Here is a 22,213-nt window from a genome sequence, read left to right on the forward strand (position 1 = left end):
GTAAAATAGTGATACTAGTACAACCTACCTCACATGGTTGTTGTGATGCTCAAATGAAATAATTTGTAGAAGTACTTGTAATTTTTCAGAGCTGAATGCTAGCTGTTAATTCTTAGCCCAAAAAAATGTATATTCCCTAATAAATAATCCTAAATTCTCCACAGATAAGTTGGGTACAACTTGATAATTTTATCAACATTAATGCTTTGCTGTTTTTTCTTTTTTTTTTTTTTCTTAAACTACAGCCATGCCAGTGATTTTGGTTGTATTTCATTAGCTTTGTCAGTTTGGGTGTCAAGTATTAAGGTTCCTTTAATTTCAAATTTAAATTAAAAAATATCTATGTTTATAATTGTCAGATTTGGCACACATTTTTATATGGCAGTTAATTTATATTTTTCATATCCTTTAACCTCTTATCCCTTGACTAATGACATGGCAAATTTAATAATAATAAAAATATGTATATAAATAATAGATAGTTTTTGTCTCTTAAACATTTTACTTAGATGCCAGACTTTTTTTTACATGTGTTTGATATAATGGTTTTTACCCACTAGTTTATTTCTAGATGCATTACTTTTTGTTGTATAAGATGCTTTTACTTTGATGCACTCAAAATTATTCTGTTCTATAATATGGATTTCAAGTCTTCTATGTTGAATTTTTTTCCTTGGTCCTTTCCAGTGGTTCTGGGGCAGTATTCAGATGGATGCCAGAGCTGGAGAATCTATGTATTTATATGAAAAGGTATAAAAATTATTTCTTCTTGCATTCAGAGAGAACATATACTAAATGGTGTTAATATAGCACCTTTTGATCTTAGAATACTTCATAATTCTTACCTCAAGGACAAAAACTTGAGACATATGAACCGATGTGTAAAATTCTAAGCATTCAAAGAGAATAATTTTAAATTAGATACCAAATGTTATTCTTCCTTCAGGCATAAATGAAAACAATCATATCAATAAGTTCAGAATAATAAAACCTAAATGGAGAACTTTTCTGAGATTTTTTTTTTAATATAAAATTGAAAAACATACTTTAGAAAGTTAATCAAAATGTTAGTATCAGGCAATTACAATTCTTTATTTACTATTGAATTTTATAAGGCTTCAGACTTGTCTGAAATAAATGTGAATTTTGTACAAATTGGGCTCCAGTATGGTTAACATATACATATGTTTTTTTGGTGCCTTAATAACTAATAAAGAGAATTTGTTTAATTTTAGGCTGATACTCCTGAACTCAAGAAATCAGTGTCACTCCTTTCTTTGAGTACCCCCAATAGCAATCGTAAGAGACGACGTTTAAAAGAGACGCTTGCTCAGCTGGCAAGAGAAACTGATATATCACCATTCCCCCCTCGTAAACGCCCATCAGCTGAACATTCCCTTTCTATAGGGTCACTATTGGATATCTCCAACACACCAGAGTCCAGTAATAACTATGGAGGTAAAAATACATTTTAATATATTTGTATTGAATATTAAATATAAATCTTGTTATGAGTATGGGTCAGTAGAGAGTCTCTCTACATATTTCTATTGTAGTCAGTCAAAACCATTTCTTATGGACTTATGTGATTCCCTGTGATGTGAAAAGCAGAGTCCTAAGGAATTTGGGGAATATAAAAAGTATAAGTCATAGTTCCTATCTTCATGACACCTATAAAATAGTTGTGGAGAAAAGATAGGAGTGTACAATGTGTATAACAGCATAATATACCTTCATAACACATGTTGCAAAATATGTGATTAGATAGCAGAATGGATAATGGGCAGCCCACTCAGAGGCTGTTTGATGAATTGTCCTTTGAGGAGATGAAACTTGAGCTGGAAATTTAAGAATGGATTAGATTTAAATACAAGATGGGAAAACACAAAGTATCTATCAGGACAGTCAGTAGACTTATTTGGAAGAATTGTAAGGTAATTTTTAGAGAAGTAGGAAATAAGAGTGGAAAGGTTAGTTGGAGCCATGTTCTAGAAGGCCTTGAAAACCAGGCAATGGAGCTCATCTACTTTATCCTTCAGGGAATGTTTGGAGATCTTTCAGCGGGTAGAAGGAGATGATTAAAGAGGATGACTGAATTTGAGATAAGATGAATTAGAGAAAGTAGACAATGAGAGAGCAAATAGTAGGCTTGGAAAGGAAAGCATGAATGTCATCTCAATGAGAAGGAAGAGAAGAAGCTTGGTGGGGGTAAGGGATTGGAAAGCATCATTGATGACCAAGTCATTGAACCAGGATACTATACAGATGATACTACTATTAGCATGAATGTGAAAGTTGGGAGATAGAAGTTGGTTCTGGGAAGAAGAGATGTTGGGTAGGAAAAGAGTAGGAACAATAGGATATGATGGCTGAATGTTTAAGTGTAAATAGCACTCAATCTGAAAAATAGGACTGGGATACATAACTGAGTAAAACCAGAGATTTGGGGACCATCCTCATAAAGGCCTTGGATGAAACCAAAAGAGTAAACATGATATCTAGAGAGAGAGGGGGTTTTTAAGGTGAAAAGAGCCAGTGACCCAGGATTAAATTTCCAGAAACATCCCTTAGAGGGAAGAATAGCCAATGAAAGTCATAGGATCAATTAATTATTTAGGTGAAGAAATAGCTAAGTAGGGAAAAAATGTCTGTAAGTTTGCTTTGTTAAATAACTGTTTCTTTTAAAATATTCAAGAAAGTGATTGTCAGTGAAAAATTTAGACAGGTTAGCCAGACTACCTCTGACCAGATCATTAAGTGTAGTAATTATATATGAAAGGAAAAAGGAAAATACATGAAGACAATCAGCAAAGCTTTAGGTAATCTTTTTTTATAAAACGGATTCCTGGAAAAAAAAATTTACTAAATCAATGAGGCAGCTATAATTTTTATCTGAAAACCATGCCCTACCCACTCTCCCCTTCAAAAAACCAAGGAAAATTAAGTGTTTCAACTTTAAAAATAAAAGAATATCTTTCTTATCTAACAGAGTTACATATTTTTTAGATATGTTCTAGAAAACTCTGGGAGATTGAGAAACCTAAACAATATCAACTAACAAGGTTTATTAAAAGTTGAGATATAATAAAAGTAAGAAGTGAAGTACCTGAATCTAAGAGGGGCCTGGAAAAGACAAGTTACCGATCCCCAGTCTGGCTTTTGCCTTTATTTTAGGAAGTTTCTTAAATCCTCTGAAGTCTAGTAATCCTTCCTCCCCGCCCCCCCCCTTTTTTTTTTCCCATTTCCTTATCTGGGCTTTGGTTCTTTGAAAAAGGTTCTTAAACATATTTTTGTATTTGTTCTAAGTTCATTGTAACAGATGGGTCCTCACTGTTTTTGGGCCGTTTTATTTGTGTCTTGTTGGCTTCCTATCGATTTCTCTCACAGCATCTGTTAGCAATTTCACTTCTAATTCCTTTACTCTTATTAGTTAAGATAATATACTCAAAGCCCTTTAGCAACATCAAAACATAACAAATGTACCATTGTCGAAGATACATTAGATGACTTTTCCTTCCCATTTTACTACTCAGTGCCACCACCTGCATCGTGTCTCCCCCCTCTGCTGTATTATATCTTCATTTTCTTCATTAAATACTTGAAGAGCCTATAATTCTGTTGGTTCTCTCCACTCATGTTGGCTGTAACATCTCTGTAGCTTTGAGAATTGTGGCAGAGAAGTCCATCAGCTTGTATGCTAGTGATAAGCTTCTCTAAACTTAACCAGGCCAATCCCCAGTCACCTAGACTAGGGCTGTCCAAAACATGGGCCGTGTGCTCTCATGTAGCCAGCCTGTGTCCACCACGAGCACAGAAATTGACACAAATGCTTTAGTTAAAGCATTTATATCCATTTCCAGGCCCGTAGTAAATACAGGAGGGCCGCGTAAAATCGCACTGCGGGCTGCACTTTGGACAGCTGTGACCTAGACTGTCACCAGGCTCATACCCAGTGTTGCCAGATATATAGGACTTGCCTAAGATTGTGTTCCCCTGGAGTATCTTTAGAGAACCTGGAGTTAGCTCCAGAATTATCAGACCAGAACCAGTGTATCTCCCTACTACCACCAAATACCTTGGTCTTCATCTTGTCCTTCCTTCTCTTTTGATGGAAGAGGGACCCTCATATCCAGACTGATCCCCTTACCCAGCGCTCTTGATGGTTTTTCTCTTTTTTGCTTCAGTATTTTTCCTGGGGTGGACTGTGATGTCATTACCAAAATATACATGTCCTCAGTAGAAAGCATTGTCATTTTCATCTTTTATTTAGTTTTCGCAAAATATAGTAATGTGAATAGTATATTTGGTGATGATGGTTTTATGTTTTTGATGTTTCATTTGTACCTGAAAGGAAAACAAATTTTCTGGCCCCCTTGAAGGAAGAATTCTTGACCATTTTTTTTTTCTCTGAAGACCTGAGCTGTTTGTTGTCAGATTTCATGAAGTGTCAAATTTCACAGTGATAGAATTGCTTTGGTTTTCACTGATAAACTTCATGCTTTTAACGTACTTTGAATATTGAGAAATAGGATATATTGTTATGTCTTTGAGAGTAGTCACTTATGAATTTTTGTGATATCATTATTCATGCTCAGATTTAACTTCTAATCAGATCAATTCATTGCTTACCCAGGATAGGTTTCCCCATCAATTTCTAATAGCTATTTTGGCAGAAGTACTCAAGAGAAAATTGCAATATTCTCATTTTTTGCTTGGGATTCCAGTGGCCATAAGCAAATCCTATAGGGAGAAGCATAGCTAGCTCTAGCAGTCCTTTTGGACCTTAATAAAATAATAAATTAAAATCATTACTGAATTTATAATAACTTTTTGGTTATTTTTAAAATAGTCAGTAAAAACATAATTATTATCATTGGGATTTATGAAATTTATTTGGTATTAAAAAGAAGTCCTCATACTCATTATTTGAGAAACATCATATTGTACTTTGTTCTGTTTATCCCTTCTTTCCTGTGCCTTCATCTCTTTCTTTCAATTAGCACCTTCCCATCTGCCTTGAGAGGTAGCATGAAATAATAAGACTTCTGCACCTGGAGTCATCGAGGTGATTCTGGGCAAATCACTTCACTTTGGAACCTCATTTTCCTGGTCTCTAAAAGGATGCCAATAATACCTGGAGTAGTTATGGTGATCAAATGAAACAAAGTGCTTTATAAATTTTAAAATGCCATATAAATGTCTGTCATCCTTATGCTACAGATAGGCCCACATCTCCTTAAAGACACATTCAAGTATACACTCAGTCTTTTATGAAAAGCTTTCCACAGTCTTGGCTTGCCTCCTCTCTAACCTTCCCTGCCATTACTCTTCAATAAAATCCTTCACACCCTCAAACATAGCACTTCACACATGTATAATGCTCTGAGATTTGCAAGCACTGTCCTCTTGGTGTAGACAAATGCTAGTGTGAGAAAACCCTCTCTCAGAGGTGAAATGACTGAGCTGTGATCATGCAGCTGGTATTTGAGGCAGGATTCAAACCCTTCTCCTGATTTCAGATTCACCTCTCCAGTCTGCATGTTCTCCCGTAGTCTAGACTCTGCTCTTTCTTGAACATGAGAGGTATTTTTCCACATGTCCTGTCATGCCTAAAATAAAAGCAACCCTTCTTTCCTCTGGGCTCCCAAGTGCTATTTAGGAGGTAAGGAGGGTTAGTAGGAACACTTGTTTTTGGATACTGGAGAGATTTGAATCCCAACTCACCTGTTTTACTAGAGCAAACAAATCTCTTGATCTTGAACTGAATGTAGAATGAGACGGTAGTGGCCACCCCCTTATCTTAGATTCTGAGAGCTTGGTCTTTCTACTTTGGGCCATATTGGGATGAAGGCTGCACAGGGACTCCATTTTCTTGTTTATAAAGGGAGCCATTTGGAGTCGATTGCCAAGATATGCCCAGCTTAACTCTTATGCTATATTTTTTTAAGTTGTGTCAAAGAAGGGACCATGCCTTATACAACTTTGATGTATCCCATGAAGCACTTTAACGAGGGGCTTCTAGATAACTATCTGTGGAATGGAAGATCTTTTTTTTTTTTTTTTTGCAGGACTTATTTTCTTTTTCAGCCCCCAACAAGCAGCTGTTGAGAGCTTGCTCTTTGCAAAGACATTTTGCTTGGGTTTCAAGCAAGAGTTGTTAGTAATATAGAAAAGGTAGATAGTTTCCTTTCCTGGCATAGGAAATTAATTTTTATAAAAACCTTTGTTTAGAAGATGGCGGCTAGAAAGCAGGGACTAGCAAGAGCTCCCTGCCGAGTCCTCCAAAAACCTATAAAAAATGGCTCTGAACCAATTCTAGAACTGCAGAACCCACAAAATAGCAGAGGGAAGCAGGGCTCCAGCCCAGGGCAGCCTGGATGGTCTCTGGGTAAGGTCTATCCTGCAGAGAGCCGGGAGCAGAGCAGAGCAGAGCCCAGCGTGGGCGGCGTGGACCAACCAGACCAGGAGCAGGGCGGAGCGGGCCCTAGGGCCCTGAATCAGTGAGCTGCAGCAGTTACCAGGCTTCTCAACCCACAAACACCAAAGACAACAGGGAAGGTTAGTGGGAAAAGCTGCTGGGGACAGAGTGAAAAAAGGAGTTCCCTGTTTGGCCACCACCCCTGGGGCAGCGGAGGTAGGGCAGCTACAGAAGTACAGCTGCAGTTGCTTCCAGCCCCAGGCCCACCTGGTGGGAGGAATTAAGTGGCAGATCAGAGCAGGAATGAAGAGCCTGCTGAAGATCTTAAGTCCAGTCCAGGTTGGGGGTTCTTGGGGAAGGAGGAGTGCTGGTGTGGCAGAGCTGGCCCATCCCCCCAAGCTTGGAACATAGTTCTCTTAACTCTACAAGCAGTCATACCCCACTGAAAAACTCAAGGGTCAATTTAGTTGGCTGGAAATATGGCCAGGCAGTGAAAATGCACCCAGATTCAGTCTCAGACTTTGGTATCTTTCTTTGGTGACAAAGAAGACCAAAACATACAGCCAGAAGAAGTCAACAAAGTCAAAGAGCCTACAACAAAAGCCTCCAAGAAAAACATGAACTGGTCTCAGGCCATGGAAGAGCTCAAAAAGGATTTGGGAAAGCAAGTTAGAGAAGTAGAGGAAAAACTAGGAAGAGAAATAAGAAGGATGAGAGAAAACCATGAAAAACAAGTCAATGACTTGCTAAAGGAGACCCAAAAAAATGCTGGAAAATATACTGAAGACAAAAACACCTTAAAAAATAGATTAACTCATGCCAAAAGAGCTCCAAAAAGCCAATGAAGAGAAGAATGCCTTGAAAGGCGGAATTAGCCAAATGGAAAAGGAGGTCCAAAAGACCACTGAAGAAAATACTACCTTAAAAATTAGATTGGAGCAAGTTGAAGCTAGTGGCTTGATGAGAAATCAAGATATTATAAAACAGAACCAAAGGAATGAAAAAATGGAAGACAATGTGAAATATCTCCTTGGAAAAACCACTGACCTGGAAAATAGATGCAGGAGAGATAATTTAAAAATTATTGGACTACCTGAAAGCCATGATCAAAAAAAGAGCCTAGAGATCATCTTTCAAGAAATTATCAAGGAGAATTGTCCTGATATTCTAGAGCCACAGGGTAAAATAGGAATTGAAAGAATCCACTGATCGCCTCCTCAAATAGATCCCAAAAAGAAATCTCCTAGGAATATTGTCGCCAAATTCCAGATCAAGGAGAAAATACTGCAAGCAGCCAGAAAGAAACAATTTGAGTATGGAAACACAATCAGAATAACCCAAGATCTAGCAGCTTCTACATTAAGAGATTGAAGGGCTTGGAATACGATATTCCGGAGGTCAATGGAGCTAGGATTAAAACCAAGAATCACCTACCCAGCAAAGCTGAGTATCATGTTCCAAGGCAAAAATATGGATTTTCAGTAAAATAGAGGACTTTCAAGCTTTCTCAGTGAAAAGACCAGAGCTGAATAGAAAATTTGACTTTCAAACACAGAAATCAAGAGAAGCATGAAAAGGTAATCAAGAAAAAGAACAAGAAAAAGAAATTGCAAGGGACTTACTAAAGGTGAACTGTTTTGTTTATGTTCCTACATGGAAAGATGACATGTATGATTCATGAGACCTCAGTATTAGGGTAGCTGAAGGGAATATGCCCATATATATATGTATTTATGTATATATATTTATGTATATATATGTACATGTGAGCGTGTATGTATGTATATATGTATGTGCATAGAGAGAGCGGGCACAGGGTGAGTTGAAGATGACGGGATGATATCTAAAAGAAATAAAATCAAATTAAGCTATGAGAGAGGAATATATTGGGAGAGGGAGATAGGGAGAGATAGAATGGGGTAAATTATCTCACATAAAAGTGGCAAGAAAAAGCAGTTCTGTAGGAAGAGAAGAGAAGGCAGGTGAGGGGGGAATGAGTGAATCTTGCTCATCAGATTTGACCTGAGGAGGGAATACCATACATACTCAATTGGGTATCTTACCCCACAGGAAAGAAAGAGGAAGATTATTAAAAAAAGGGGGATGATAGAAGGGAGGGCAGATGGGGGTGGAGGTAATCAAAAACATTTTCGAAAAGGGACAGGGCCAAGGGAGAAAATTCAATAAAGGGGGATGGGTTGGGGAGGAGCAAAATATAGTGCGTCTTTCACAACATGAGTATTGTGGAAGGGTTATACATAATGATACGCATGTGGCCTATGTTGAATTGCTTGACTTCTTAGGGAGGGTGGGTGGGGAGGGAAGAGGGGAGAGAATTTGGAACTCAAAGTTTTAAAAACAGATGTTCAAAAACAAAAAAAAACTTTTTTTGCATGCAACTAGAAAATAAGATACACAGGCAATGGGGCTTAGAAATTTATCTTGCCCTACAAGAAAGAAGGGAAAAGGGGATGGGAGGGGAGTGGGGTGACAGAAGGGAGGGCTGACTGGGGAACAGGGCAACCAGAATATATGCCATCTTGGAGTGGGGGGGGAGGGTAGAAATGGGGAGAAAATTTGTAATTCAAACCCTTGTGAAAATCAATGCTGAAAACTAAATATATTTTAAAAAAATCTTTAAGAAGAAAAATTTTTAATTAGCAAGTTTTACTTAAAAAAACTAAAATAAAACTTTGCTTTTAAAAGAATTTGAGGTGACTATTAAAAGATAAAATTTTAAAGTTATGATTAACAGTTTGCTCTTATAGGGCAGGGCTGTCCAAAATGTGGCCAGCAGTGAGATTTATGTGGCCTGCCTACAAGCATAGAAATTTACTTAAATGCTTTAGTAAATGAAGCCGAGCTACCGCAGAGCTCTCACTAAAGTGGCAAATCAAAATATATTGTTTGTTGTTTCAATAAAAACCCAAGGTTGGACAACCCTGTTATAGGGTATAGTTTTAAAAACAATTATTGAATTTACCTTTGAAAGACTTCCCACCTTACATTTCAGTCTTACAATAGTAAATGCAGGAAAAAAATTACTAAATGTGTGATACTTGGATATTAAATGTTTCACAGTTAAAAAAACCTTTCAGAATATGGAACTTCCAAGTTTCTAAAAAGACAATTTTGACATGGAAACCAGTTTATGTTAGGACTCTGTGGTGGGTAAAACAACACTAGATTAACAGTGAAGAAATCTGATTTCTAAGGCCTGGCCCTGGTACTTGCTGTATGGATTCTTTTTTGTAATGTCATTTAAACTTTTTCTCTCATTTTCCTACTAAAATGGGGTTTCTTATTACCTCATGAAGCTGTGAGAATCAACTGAAATGACAATTTAAGAGTATTAAACACTATTCACACCTAAAGTACTGATTTGGGTACATTTGTAAGACTTAAGTTGTTTTAAGCCTAGTGTTAAATGAGTATATTTGCTTTATTGAAACATTTTGCTTTTAGAAATTTTTAAAATTCTTCTTTTTTAGATACACCAAAATCTTGTTCCAAGCCTTCCAAAAATTCCACTCCTGTTCCTCCAAAGCAGTCAGCAAGGTGGCAGGTGGCAAAAGAACTTTATCAGACTGAAAGCAATTATGTAAATATTTTGGCAACAATTATTCAAGTAAGTCCAAATTGGTGGATCTTGTTTGTTTCGAGTGTTCCTGAAGTAAAATTCAAAATATATGTGCTAGAAAAAAGATGTAAAGAAGGAATCTATAATTAATGATGCTAAAATGTATGTGGCCAGCATTGGAACTAGTGCCTACAACCCATTCCTCTAAAAGCAGTCAGCACAATGGTAGACTTCAAAGAGGATTATGTTCAAAGAAGGGTGGGGCTTCTTCTGTTCATGTGTGATGGATTTAATGCCACTTATCACCAGTCTGAGAGGCCCTTGTGAAACTCCACCTGATTATTAAAGAAGCATGTTTGTAGTCTCAGGGATAATTTCAGTGTTGGACATCTTTTCCAACTCACTATTTGTATTAGAACTTAGTAAATATGGTGCATGAAGCTCTTCTGTAGCAGTTTTCTGCACTGTCTTTGTTCATTAGGCAGCTTTGGAGGCTGAGGCAATGGTTGATTCAATCATGCTGACCCCTGGGAACATAAACATGATTGCTCTTAACTGTGTGGGGAAACAGGATACCTTTGACATTTGCGGGTAAAAAAATTGGTAGCTGAGTTAATCCCCAAATAATAGAGATACTTGGCTATTCAGCCCTTTCTTATTTCATGTTTTGCACATTGGAACACTTACAGTTGTTGGTAAATGGTTGATAACTTGTATAAATTCTGTTAGGCCACAATAAAATACAGGACTGGGGGTGGGGGAATAACAGTGTTCTAGTTAGCGTGTGAAATTCACCTATACTGGGTGGTGCTGCTAATAGAATGGAATCAGGAAGTTACTCAGTCCTTTTACCGCCACCCCCCCCCCCCCCCCCATTTGAGATTTTCTTGGCAAAGATACTGGAGTGGTTTGCCATTTTCTTCTCCAGCTCATTTTATTACAGAGGAGGAACTGAGGCAAACAAGGGTAAGTGACTTGCCCAGGGTCATACAGCTAGTAAGTGTCTGAGGCCAGATTTGAACTCAGGAAGATTGGTTTTTCTGACTCTAGACCCATCATTCTATCCACTTCAATATCTGTCTGCCCAGAGTCAGGAAGACCTCAATTCAAATTCGGACCCCAACCACTTACCAGCTGTGTGACTCTGGGCAATCACATAACCTCTCTAAGGCTCATATTCCTTATCAATGTTGCTTCAAAGATTAAATATGAGGATCAAATAAAATAACATATGTAAAGCCCAAACCATGATGATGGTCTTCTTCCTTTCTAGTTTCATTGTATGAGAAATTTTTTTTTGTATTTCAACTGGTATCATTAATTTTAGTTTTAGACCTTCATTGAGGAACCTAATTCTATTGCTATCTATCTGTGTAGATCTATGTATGAGAATAAATTTTTGTTCCTTGTGGTTCAGGAATGGCATGATCTAGTTAATCCAATATTCGGGTAGAATCATATACTTGCGTGGATTACATATTTTCAGGGGGATTTTTAACATAAAATTTTTGCTTCCCAGTGTACTTTAGGTTTTCATAGTGCCTCTGGGCTGTCTTTATGAGTCTCCATTGTAGTTGTACTAGGGGGGTTGACTAGCTAGACTGTTAGATGAACCAGAAGTTATTTTTGTTACAGTTAGCATATCAGCAGAAAATTATACTGAGTCATTAATTAACTTTGAACTCAAACTTTCTTTTAATGCTTTGAATAAGTTTTCACTAAACAAAAAACTGTCAGAAAGGCAAGAATATTAAAAAAAATCAGACAATTATGAATATTAAATATTTCAGAAGTAGATGTCTGGAAGTTGTTATTTATATTTTCATTGATAACCTTTTGCTTTGCATAACCTTTATTTCTCAATATAGCCCTTCCTCCCAGAAAGCCATCCCTTAAAGAATTAAAAAGTCAAAGGAAAGGGAAACAAACCAGTTCAGCAAAACTGACCAATGCATTAAACATGTTTTTGAAGTGTTTCCAATTGTCTGAACTTTGATTCCTTTTTTCTTTTGGGGGATGTACTCTTTTCTTTAGAATAAGTATGCACACTCAGCTAACAACCTGAATGTAAAATAAAAAATTATTATATGATTATGATACCTTTTTAATGCTGTAACCATGTGATTAACTCTCAACAAAATCTGATATACCATTGAGCTAAAATATGTATCTGATAAAGAGTATAGATCTATTTGAAAATATGAAGGAAAAAGAAAAAGAATTCTTGATTTTAATTTTGGGGAAGTTGGAATGGAGTATCATCTTTTGTCTTCTTACTCCCACTTGTCTTACACATAAATTATTATTTTTCTTAGCTCTTAAAGCTATAAATTTCCCTTTGCTTTCTCTCTTTAGTTATTTCAAGTTCCATTAGAAGAGGAAGGACAGCGTGGAGGACCCATCCTTGCACCGGAAGAGATAAAGGCCATCTTTGGTAGCATTCCTGATATCTTTGATGTACACACTAAAATAAAGGTAAACTTTTTTACAGAACAGATAGTGTATTTAATCTTTTTTTTTTAAAGGCCTTTAAAAGGATTATAGATGTGTTCAACTGTTTCCTTTTGGTGCTTTAGTTGGAGTAAGTAACATTTTATTCCTAAAAATTCTTCCACTTCTTTCTTTTCCCTTTGATTGAACTTTTAGTGTTCCTGGAGCTGCACACCTGTTACATGGACCTGTTACTTTTTTTATATTAATAACCTAAATAATGATGATTGAAGGTATTAGTAGTGTCTGCTACTTTTTTTTTTTTTTTTTACTTCTGTTGTGGGACTTTTTCCGGCATATTTATTTTGCTGAAGTTTTACATTAGAAGGGATTACTTGTTTGTTGTTGTTCAGTCATCTAGTTGTATCTGACTCTTTTTGATCCTGTATGGGGTTCTCTTGGCAAATATGCTGGGGTGGCTTACCATTTCCTTCTCTAGTGGATTAAGGCAAACAGAAGTTAAGTGACTTGCCCAGGGTTATAACAGCTAGTGAGTGTCTGAGGCTAGATTTTAATTCAGATCTTCCTAACTCGAGGCCTAGTGCTGTATCCATGGAATCACCAAGCTGCCTCTCTACCATCTAATTTCCCTCTATTTAAACAAATAAATTTGTACACAATCCAAGAAAAAATAATTCTTTTTCTTTTTCTTTCATGACATTATTTCTAGTCAAGTACCTATAACCTCCCCAGAGGCCATTATTAGTTTCTTCTACAGCTCAAACAGCTTTGTATATTAGACTAGAACTCTTGATGTTATTAGAATTATTTCTTTTTCGTTGTTCCTTTAGTGAAGATTTAAAAGTTTGCCAGCATTTTCCCCCAAAGCAATGCTCCTTAAAATCATAAGACCTTATAATGTGGAATAATTGGGAAAACACTCTGAAGTGCAAAATTTTTTAAGAAATTTAATTTCCTCATTATAAAATATCAGCAGTACATATTTTAAAATCTTACTTAGTATTTTATTTTTTTCCCAATTACATGTAAACACTATTTTAACATTCTGTTTTTCAAATTTTGAGTTCCAAATTTTCTGTCTCCCTCCTCTTACCCCCTCATTCGAGAAGGCAAGCAATTTGACATAGGTTATTTGTGTGTAGTCATGCAAAACACATTTCCATGTAAGTCATAAAAAACCTAAAGAAAAAACCAAAAAAACCTAAGAAAAAGAAAGAAAGGAAAGAAAAAGTATCTTTGACCAGCATTTAGGCTCTACCAGTTCTTTCTTTGGAGATGGACAGCACCTTTCCTCTTAGTCCTACAGGATTGTCTGATATCATTGTGTTGCTGAGAAAAGCTAAGTTATTCATAGTAGATCATCATACAATGTTGCTGTTACCATGTACAGTGTTCTCCTGATTCCGCTCATTTCATTTTGCATCAGTTCATGTAAGTTTTTCCATGTTTTTCTGAGAGCATCCTCCTCATCATTTCTTAAAGCACAGTAGTATTCCAGCACCATCATATATGACAACTTGTTCAGCCATTCCCCAGTTGATGGACATCTCCTCAATTTCCAATTCTTTGCCACCACCAAAAGAGTGGCTATAAATATTCTTGTACACATAGGTCCTCTTTATTTTTGTTTTTTATCTCCTTGCGATACAGGCCTTGGTCAAAGGCTTGGTCAAAGGGTATGTGTGGTTTTATAGCTCTATGGGCATAGTTCCAAATTGCTCTCCAGAAAAGTTGGATCAATTCACAACTCCACCAATAGTACATTAGTGTTTTAATTTTCCCACATCCCTTCTAACGTTTGTCATTTTCCTTTTCTGTCATATTAGCCAATCTGACAGGTGTGAGGTAGTAGCTCAGAATTATTTTAATTTGCATTTCTCTCATTGATAGTGATTTAGAGCTTTTTTTTATATGACTAAGATAGCTTTGATTACTTTGTCTGAAAACTGCCTGCTCATATTCTTTGACCATTTATCAATTGAGAATCATGTTCTTATTTCTATAATTTTGACCCAGTTTTCTGTTTGAGAAATGAAGTCTTTATCAGCAAAACTCACTGTAAAAATTTTGTTCACAGTAATGATTACCAGCTATGTATTTTCCTTCATCCTATTTTCCCCACTTATCCTACTCTCTCTTCTTCTACCCTGTCCATTCTCAAAAGTGTTTTGCTTCTGACTTTTCCCTCCCTGAAACTGCCCTCCCTTCTATCAGTACTTCCCCCCTACTCTTCCCTTCCTACTTTCCTATATGGCAAGATAGAGTTCTATACCCAACTGAATGTATTTATTATTGCCTCTTTGAGCCAATTCCAATGAGAGTAAGGTTCATGTGATCCCCTCCCCACTTCCCCTATTCTCTCTTTCACTGTAAAATCTCTTTCAGACCTCTTTGATGTCAGATAATTTATCCCATTCTACCTCTCTCTTTACCATACTTTAGTTTTATTGTTTTAGATAATCATGCCATCACATTCAACTCACACATTTGCTTTCTGTCTATATATACTCCTAGTTGCCCTAATGATAAAAAAGTTTTTAGGAGTTATAAATGTCATTTTTCCATGTAAGAATATAAACAGTTTAACCTTACTGAATCCCTTATGATTTCTTTCCTATTTATCTTTTTATGCTTTTGCATCTTGTATTTGAAAGTCATATTTTCTATTTAGCTCTGGTCTTTTCATCAGGAATGCTTGAAAAGTCCTCTTTTTCATTTAATATCCATTCCCACCCATCCACCCCCCACATCCTCCCCGCCAAGTGTTATACTCAGTTTTGCTGGGTAAGTAATTCTTGATTGTAATCCTAGCTGTTTTGCCCTCCAGAATATCATATTCCAAGCCCTCTGAACCTTTAATGTAGAAGCTGCTAAATCTTGTGTTATCCTGACTGTGGCTCCACGATACTTGAATTGTTTCTTTTTGGTTGCTTTCGGTATTTTCTCCTTGCTCTTGGGAGGTCTGGAATTTGGCTACAATATTCCTGGGAGTTTTCATTTTAGGATCTCTTTTAGGAGGTGATCCGTGGATTCATTCAATTTCTATTTTACCCTCTGGTTCTAGAATATCAGGGCAGTTTTCCTTGATAATTTCTTGAAATAATTTCCTTGATAATTTCTCGAAAGATGATGTCTAGGCTCTTTTTTTGATCGTGACTTTCAGGTAGTCCAACAATTCTTAAATTATCTTTCTCGGATCTATATTCTAGGTCACTTGTTTTTTCGGTGAGATATTTCACATTTTCTTATAGTTTTTTCATTCTTTTGATTTTGTTTGATTGTATCCTGATGTCTCAAAGTCATTAGCTTCCACTTGCCCAATACTAACTTTTAAGGAGTTATTTTCTTTAGTTAGCTTTTGTACCATTTTCTTTAGTTAGCTTTTGTACCATTTGGCCAATTCTGCATTTCAAGGCATTTTCTCTTCATTGGATTTTTGTGCCGCTTTTGCCATTTGGCCTATTCTGTTTTTTTTTTTTCATATAATAAGTTAATTTCTTTTTAGTTATCAACATTCACTTCCATAAGTTTAAAATTTTCTCCCCCTCCCCCTTCCTCAAGATGGTATGCAATCTGATATACATTCCTATTAAACATATTTTCATATTAGTCATATTATATAGAAAAATTAGAATGTCTGCTTCAATCTGCTAGTCTGTTAAGGTGTTTTTTTTTTTATATAGTATTTTTTTTTGCCTCCTTTACCAACCTGTTGACTCTTTTTTCATGATTTTCTTGCATCACTCTCATTTCTCTTCCCAGTTTTTCCTCTACCTCTCTTACTTGATTTTTAAAATTCTTTTTGACCCCTTCCATGGCCTGTGACCATTTCATATTTTCCTTTGAGGCTTTGGGTGCAGGCAGTTTGACTTCGTTGAGTGTGTGTTTTGATGTTCCTTGTCACCATAGTAACTTTCTTTGGTAAGAATTTTTTTCCTGTTCATTTTCCAGCTTATTTCTTGACTTTTAACTCTGCTGAAGTGAGGGTAGTGCTGAAGTTAGTGCTTCCAAGGGGAGGGGGCACTATCCCAAACTTCAGGTTTTTTGTACGGCTGTTTTCAGAAGTAATTCTGGGGACCTGTAAGTTTTTGGCTCTTCCAAGGTGGTATGATCTAGGGAAAGCTATGTTCACTACTCTCCTATACTGTGCACTGGTTTGTGAGCGACCCCAAGAACTCTTTTCAATCCTGGAACTGTGACTAGGGTCCCTGTTCCACTGTGGCCCCAAGCTCTGCTGTTCTAGTTCTCTTCCTCACACTGGGACTAAGACCCAGGACTCTGACCCAGATCCAAGTATGGGCAATGCAACAGAGTCCTGCCCGTGGGGCCAGCAAAGGGACCCCTGTCAGTCTCGTGATCTATTGATTCCCTTACCATTTGTGGTCTGAGAGGTCTGGGAACTGCCACTACTCCCACTGATTTTTTTCTTCGAGGCCTGTTCCTGGTTTGCTGTGGCCCTGTCTGTGCTGGCCCAGCCTGCACTGAACCGTGCCCCTTTTTTCATCCTGGTGTAGCAGACCTTTCCTGCCAATCTTCGATGTTGTCTTGGGCTGGAAAATTATGTCACTCTGTCCTTTTGTGGGTTCTGCTACTCTATAATTTGTTTAGAGTCATTATTTAAAGGTATTTGGAGGGGGTTGGGGGAGAGCTCAGGTGAGTTCCTGCCTTTACTCCACCATCTTGGCTATACCTTCCTGATATCAAATTGTGTTTAGGGGGACACACTTTCAGACTTGATGATTTGACAACCTAGTGTTTCCTCATTTAAGAGGACATCGTTGTTCAGTTCATAGATCTAATTTCATTTTGAGAACAAACAGAAGACTATTACTAGCTCTGAAAAGGTTAAATTTAATGTATAATTTTAAGAGTTATTGTGGGGTGGTAGTTAGGGACTCCAAGTTACTTGTAGAATTATACCAGGTGAAGGAACTTCTATGGCAAGAGTTCCCCTTACCCACTTTACACCTCCAAAAAAAAAAATCACAGGTTCTGACCAAATCTATAGTAATTTTCTAAGGGAGGCAGTGCAGTGTAGTGGAAAGAGCACTGTTTAAAGTTAGAATACCTAAGTTCTGATTCTGCCTGGCACTCACTGCTTATGTGGGCTGGGGCAGGCCACTGAGATTGCCTGGGTCTCAGTTTCTTCATCTGCAGAATCGAGGGAGCTGGTCTAGATCACGAAAATTCTTAACCTGGTGTCTGTAATTTTGTCTTTTAAGTTATTAACAACTTGTATTGCAATATAATTGGTTTCCTTTGTAATTCCATGTATTTTATTTTATGAATTTAAAAATATTCTTCCGAGAAGGGGTCTAAAGGCTTCATCAGACACTGCCCAAGGGTTCTGTGACAGAAAAAAGGCCAAGAACCTCTGGACAAGAAGGTCTCTCAGTTCCTTCCATGTCTAGATCAGTGGTTCTATCAAATGTGTATGTAGAGGTAAGCATGGAAGATGGTTAGCACTAATCTTCTGCTCTATTTTGTATTTCAGGAGGATCTTGAAGACCTCATTATCAATTGGGATGAAAGCAAAAGTATCGGTGACATCTTTCTGAAATACGTGAGTGCTTACTGAAAGAATACTTTTCCCACTTAGAGTAATATATTGTCTGACACTGTGTTCCACTTAAGTTAATTTTCCATGTTATAGAAGCTTACCAAAGTATTGAAAATTAATGCTAATTGACTAAAATCTTTCTTTAAAATTCCTTGTAAGATTATGCACTTTTATGCTTTCTTATACTGGGTGTCCCAAAAAGTCTTAGTGTAGTTGTAAGCTATTAAGGCTTATAAGCTTTAATACAAGCTTTAATAGCTTACAGCTACACTAAGACTTTTTGGAGAACACTGAGCATAATTCTTTTTCTTGTTGAAGGTCATCGTTATGAACATCAATGGTTGTACTTTATTGGAGCACGATGATTTGGTACCATTGAAGTGTATAAGCTACCATTAATCTGAATGCTTTCCAGATACTTATATATTTTTTCAGTTTATTATCTACTTTGCTCTCTCACTATCCATTCTAAATCAGTAATAATAAGAGAAATGTGAATCAAAATAACCCTGAGGTTTCATATCAGCAATTTTTGGCAGAGATCTTTCTTATATATAGCAAAGAATTTATTGAATTTTGGTTCTTCCTGCAACTTTTTCCACCTTTCAGAAGTTCTGTGTTTGTATTCCATGCAGACCTTTGCCTTTGTTCAGTCAAACACTCAGTTACTTTGCATTTTCTTATGTTTTGATTGTGTTTCAAACTGAGTCGCAATGCAACCCCTCTTGAAAAATGAACAAATAAACCACAAATATTAAAAGTTAGCTAATGTGCAAATGTTGGCATCACTTAATTTAGTAGTAATATTTGTGAGGTTGGAATTTTTTTGATTCCTTGAAATTGATAAGTAATTTTATAGTGTGTAGTGTGTAGAGAAAATAATGAAAACATTCATTATGTTGGCTTTTTTTCCCTTGCAGTCAAAAGACTTGGTGAAAATTTACCCTCCTTTTGTAAACTTCTTTGAAATGAGTAAAGAAACAATTGTTAAGTGTGAAAAACAGAAGCCGAGATTTCATGCTTTCCTAAAGGTAAAGTGGTATTAAAAAAAAAATCTTGTGAATCTACTGTATATCATTTTGAAAGACTTCCGTGAAAAACATATTGCTAGCAAGAATCAAGCATAGCTCTATTAAGAATTGCCTAGTTATGCACATGTTTTTAACAATCTGCAGTGGGCAGGTTTGGGGGGAAGAGGAAGGAGCTGGGGGAAAGGCAGCTCTAGTGTAGTAAACGGAGTGCTGACTCAAAGGCAGCTTTAGACACATTCCAGTTGTATGACCTGAAGGGAGAGGTGAAGGACGGGTGGCAGAGGAGTTGTCCTCACTGGAGGCTCACTCTACTAAGGAAATTAAAGGTCTAGAAGCTGGATCACTGTGAGTGGGTCATTTGTAAAGGGTAGTAAAAATACCTCTCTCGAGGAGGTGGGTGGGGTTGACTCATCTGTGGCTCACCTGGGCCAGTAAAGGGAGAAAAGTAAAAATTGTGCCAGAGGGAGAGCTGATCATTTGTCGGGGATGTCTGCAGTCAGTGAGATATCAGGTTAAGTAATCTCTGTGCTTTCTCCCAACTGTCTGAGATCCTCAAGTTGAAATTCCTTTAGTCAGAAATATCTATTCACCTGATTCTCTGATATCATATGAAGATGTAAGATTTTTCATGGTGATTTTAAAAATTCTGAAAGCTTATATTATGACATTGAATAGACTTAAGACCTTGGCTCCATAGGAAATTATTAAACCGATTCCTTCTTTGCAGTATTAACTCCTAGCCTATTGGAATGCCACTTCTGACAGTAGAGGATATAATTTTAGGACTTTTTGGCATCATCAAGCCTACTTAGGTGAATCTTGGGTTGTTGTATTTAACTTGTGTTGAATGTCCAAAGCTGAACTTAATAGCTTTCCCCCCAAACCCTCCCTTCTTTCAAACTTCCCTATTATTTCCCTCTCAGTCTCCTAGGCTTGCTGTCAGGTGTCATCTTCAGCCCCTCGCCGTCTCTCATGCCCCATGTTCAGTCTGTTGCTAGGGCTTCTTGATTTCATCATTGTCATGCCTCTCGAATATTGGCCTTTTTTGCCCTTCTTCTGGCACAGGTTTCCTTGTGTTTCCATGAATAAGACACTCAGTCTCATAGATCCAGCCATGTTCTCTGGATTCCTCCATGCTTGGAATGCTCTCCTTCCATGCTTCCCTGGCTTCCTTGAAGGCCCAGCTAAAACACCACCTTCTACAGGAAGCCTTTCCCAGTCTTTCTTAATTCTAGTACCTTCTCTCTGTTAATTATTTCTGTGTTATCCTGTGCATAGTTTGTTCATACATATTTGTTTGCTTTTGTTGTCTTCTCTACGTCTATCAATGACAGATAGTCTTTTGCCTTTCCTTGTGTCCCCTGTGCCTGACACACAGTAGGTTTAATACATGCTCATTAGCTGACTGAAATGTCTATTTTCTGTTTTATAATAATTATGCAAAAATGTTGTTTATTTCTAGATAAACCAAGCTAAACCGGAATGTGGGCGTCAGAGCCTTGCTGAACTTCTCATTCGACCTGTACAGCGGTTACCTAGTGTTGCATTACTTCTAAATGGTACTTTTATGATATAGTTTCATTATATTTTAGGGAATGGAATTTTCAAGCAAAAGAAAAACTGCCAATATATTCTTAGATTTAGTCCTACCTTTTAAGTATCCTTACTTAGCAGTGGTTAGGCTATTTATAATACTCTTTAGTTGAGAGAGAAAGAATAAATTAATGAATGTTTTGGGGAGAGAAATATCCATAATGCAGAGACGTTTTGGGCCATGAAATCTGCTTTTGAGATCTTTCAGGACTTTTGAGGGTGGAGCCACAGAAGTAATCTCAGGATGTGTGTGTGTGTCTGTGTCTGTGTCTGTCTGTCTGTCTGTATATATACACGTGCGCTTGTGTGTGTCAGACACACACACACACACACACACACACACACACACACCCCCAAGTAGAAACTTATTTCTTCTTTCAGTTTCTTCTTTCAGTGTTTTGGAAGAGGGACAAGTATAAGAACCTAAGCAGTCAGGAAATTGGCACACTGAGGATTGAATACATTTAAAATATGCATACTAAATTTAGAGTTACCAAAAAAGAAATACATTTTTATATCTGGTATATAAGTATACTGTCTTTTATTAAAGAAAAAATATTCCTGGGTCACATTTACATAATTATTTGATAAATGCTAGATTTCTAGTCTTAATGTGAGTCATATTGGTCTTATTGAAGGAAGGAACGTTTTCTCTTTTCCTTTTCCCCCTTTTCCTTTCCCTACTCTAGCCTAGATTTTTATATAATGTCATATCATCTCAAATAGTCTTCTGCATCATAAACATATTTGTATTTTCATTTTAGTAAAAGAAAGGAAAGGGGGAAGATCTATAATAAATCAATACAGTGGAGAAACTGAAAATATGTGTCTTGGTCCATTTGTAGGCTTCCTACCTCTGCAGCGGGATGGGGTGGTAGTGTCTAATTATAACTTCTTAGGAGCCATGCTTGTTTGTAATTTCTCAGCATTCCCTTTTTGGGGTTTTTTGTGGTTCTTTCCATTTACATTGTTGTAGTCATTAGGTATATTGTTTTCTTGGCTCTACGTTCATGAAGATCTTTCATTGTAGTAAAACAACTCTTTTATTAAAGATCTTAAGAAACATACGGCAGATGATAATCCTGACAAGAATACACTAGAGAGAGCTATTGGATCATTAAAGGAAGTAATGACGTAAGTTCATTTTAATTTTGGGGTTTTGCTTAAGGTTTAAAATGACATTGATAGAAAATTTAAGTGAATTAATTAATGAGAGTGTAATTAATGAGTGTAATAATAACTAGTGTATTTGTGGCACAGCACAATTTCACCCATTTTCTAATAGAGTTAACTTGGTAAAAATGATAAATGATTCCAGAATATATTTACTATACAATCACAGATTGTCAGCTCACTCCTAAAAACATTTTGGTTTCATGCAAATAAATTTCGAAATGTAGACTTCCTCATCCATATGTGTATATATATGTGTGTGTGTGTGTGTGTGTGTGTGTGTGTGTGTGTGTGTGTGTATATACACACACACACACACACACTCCCATGCAGAATTTGCTTTTGAGCTCAGATGCACCAAAGTGACTTAACTTATCCATCCTGAAACAAGAAAAAGGTATAAATGG

At 36.8% G+C, this 22,213-nt stretch overlaps 1 protein-coding gene across 1 annotated transcript in view; it reads left to right on the forward strand.

Annotated features, from left to right (window-relative positions):
- Positions 1–22,213, forward strand: part of ECT2 (epithelial cell transforming 2) — a 53,849-nt gene that overhangs the window by 15,305 nt on the left and 16,331 nt on the right. Inside the window, exons 9-16 of the mRNA XM_036755881.1 lie at positions 688–750; positions 1,236–1,458; positions 9,910–10,046; positions 12,354–12,473; positions 17,944–18,012; positions 18,930–19,040; positions 20,503–20,599; positions 21,686–21,767. Coding sequence (XP_036611776.1) covers positions 688–750; positions 1,236–1,458; positions 9,910–10,046; positions 12,354–12,473; positions 17,944–18,012; positions 18,930–19,040; positions 20,503–20,599; positions 21,686–21,767 — 902 coding nt within the window. The remainder of the gene's footprint in view (positions 1–687; positions 751–1,235; positions 1,459–9,909; positions 10,047–12,353; positions 12,474–17,943; positions 18,013–18,929; positions 19,041–20,502; positions 20,600–21,685; positions 21,768–22,213) is intronic.

This window comes from Trichosurus vulpecula, chromosome 4 (genome assembly GCF_011100635.1).
Source record: "Trichosurus vulpecula isolate mTriVul1 chromosome 4, mTriVul1.pri, whole genome shotgun sequence".
Lineage (NCBI taxonomy): Eukaryota > Metazoa > Chordata > Mammalia > Diprotodontia > Phalangeridae > Trichosurus > Trichosurus vulpecula.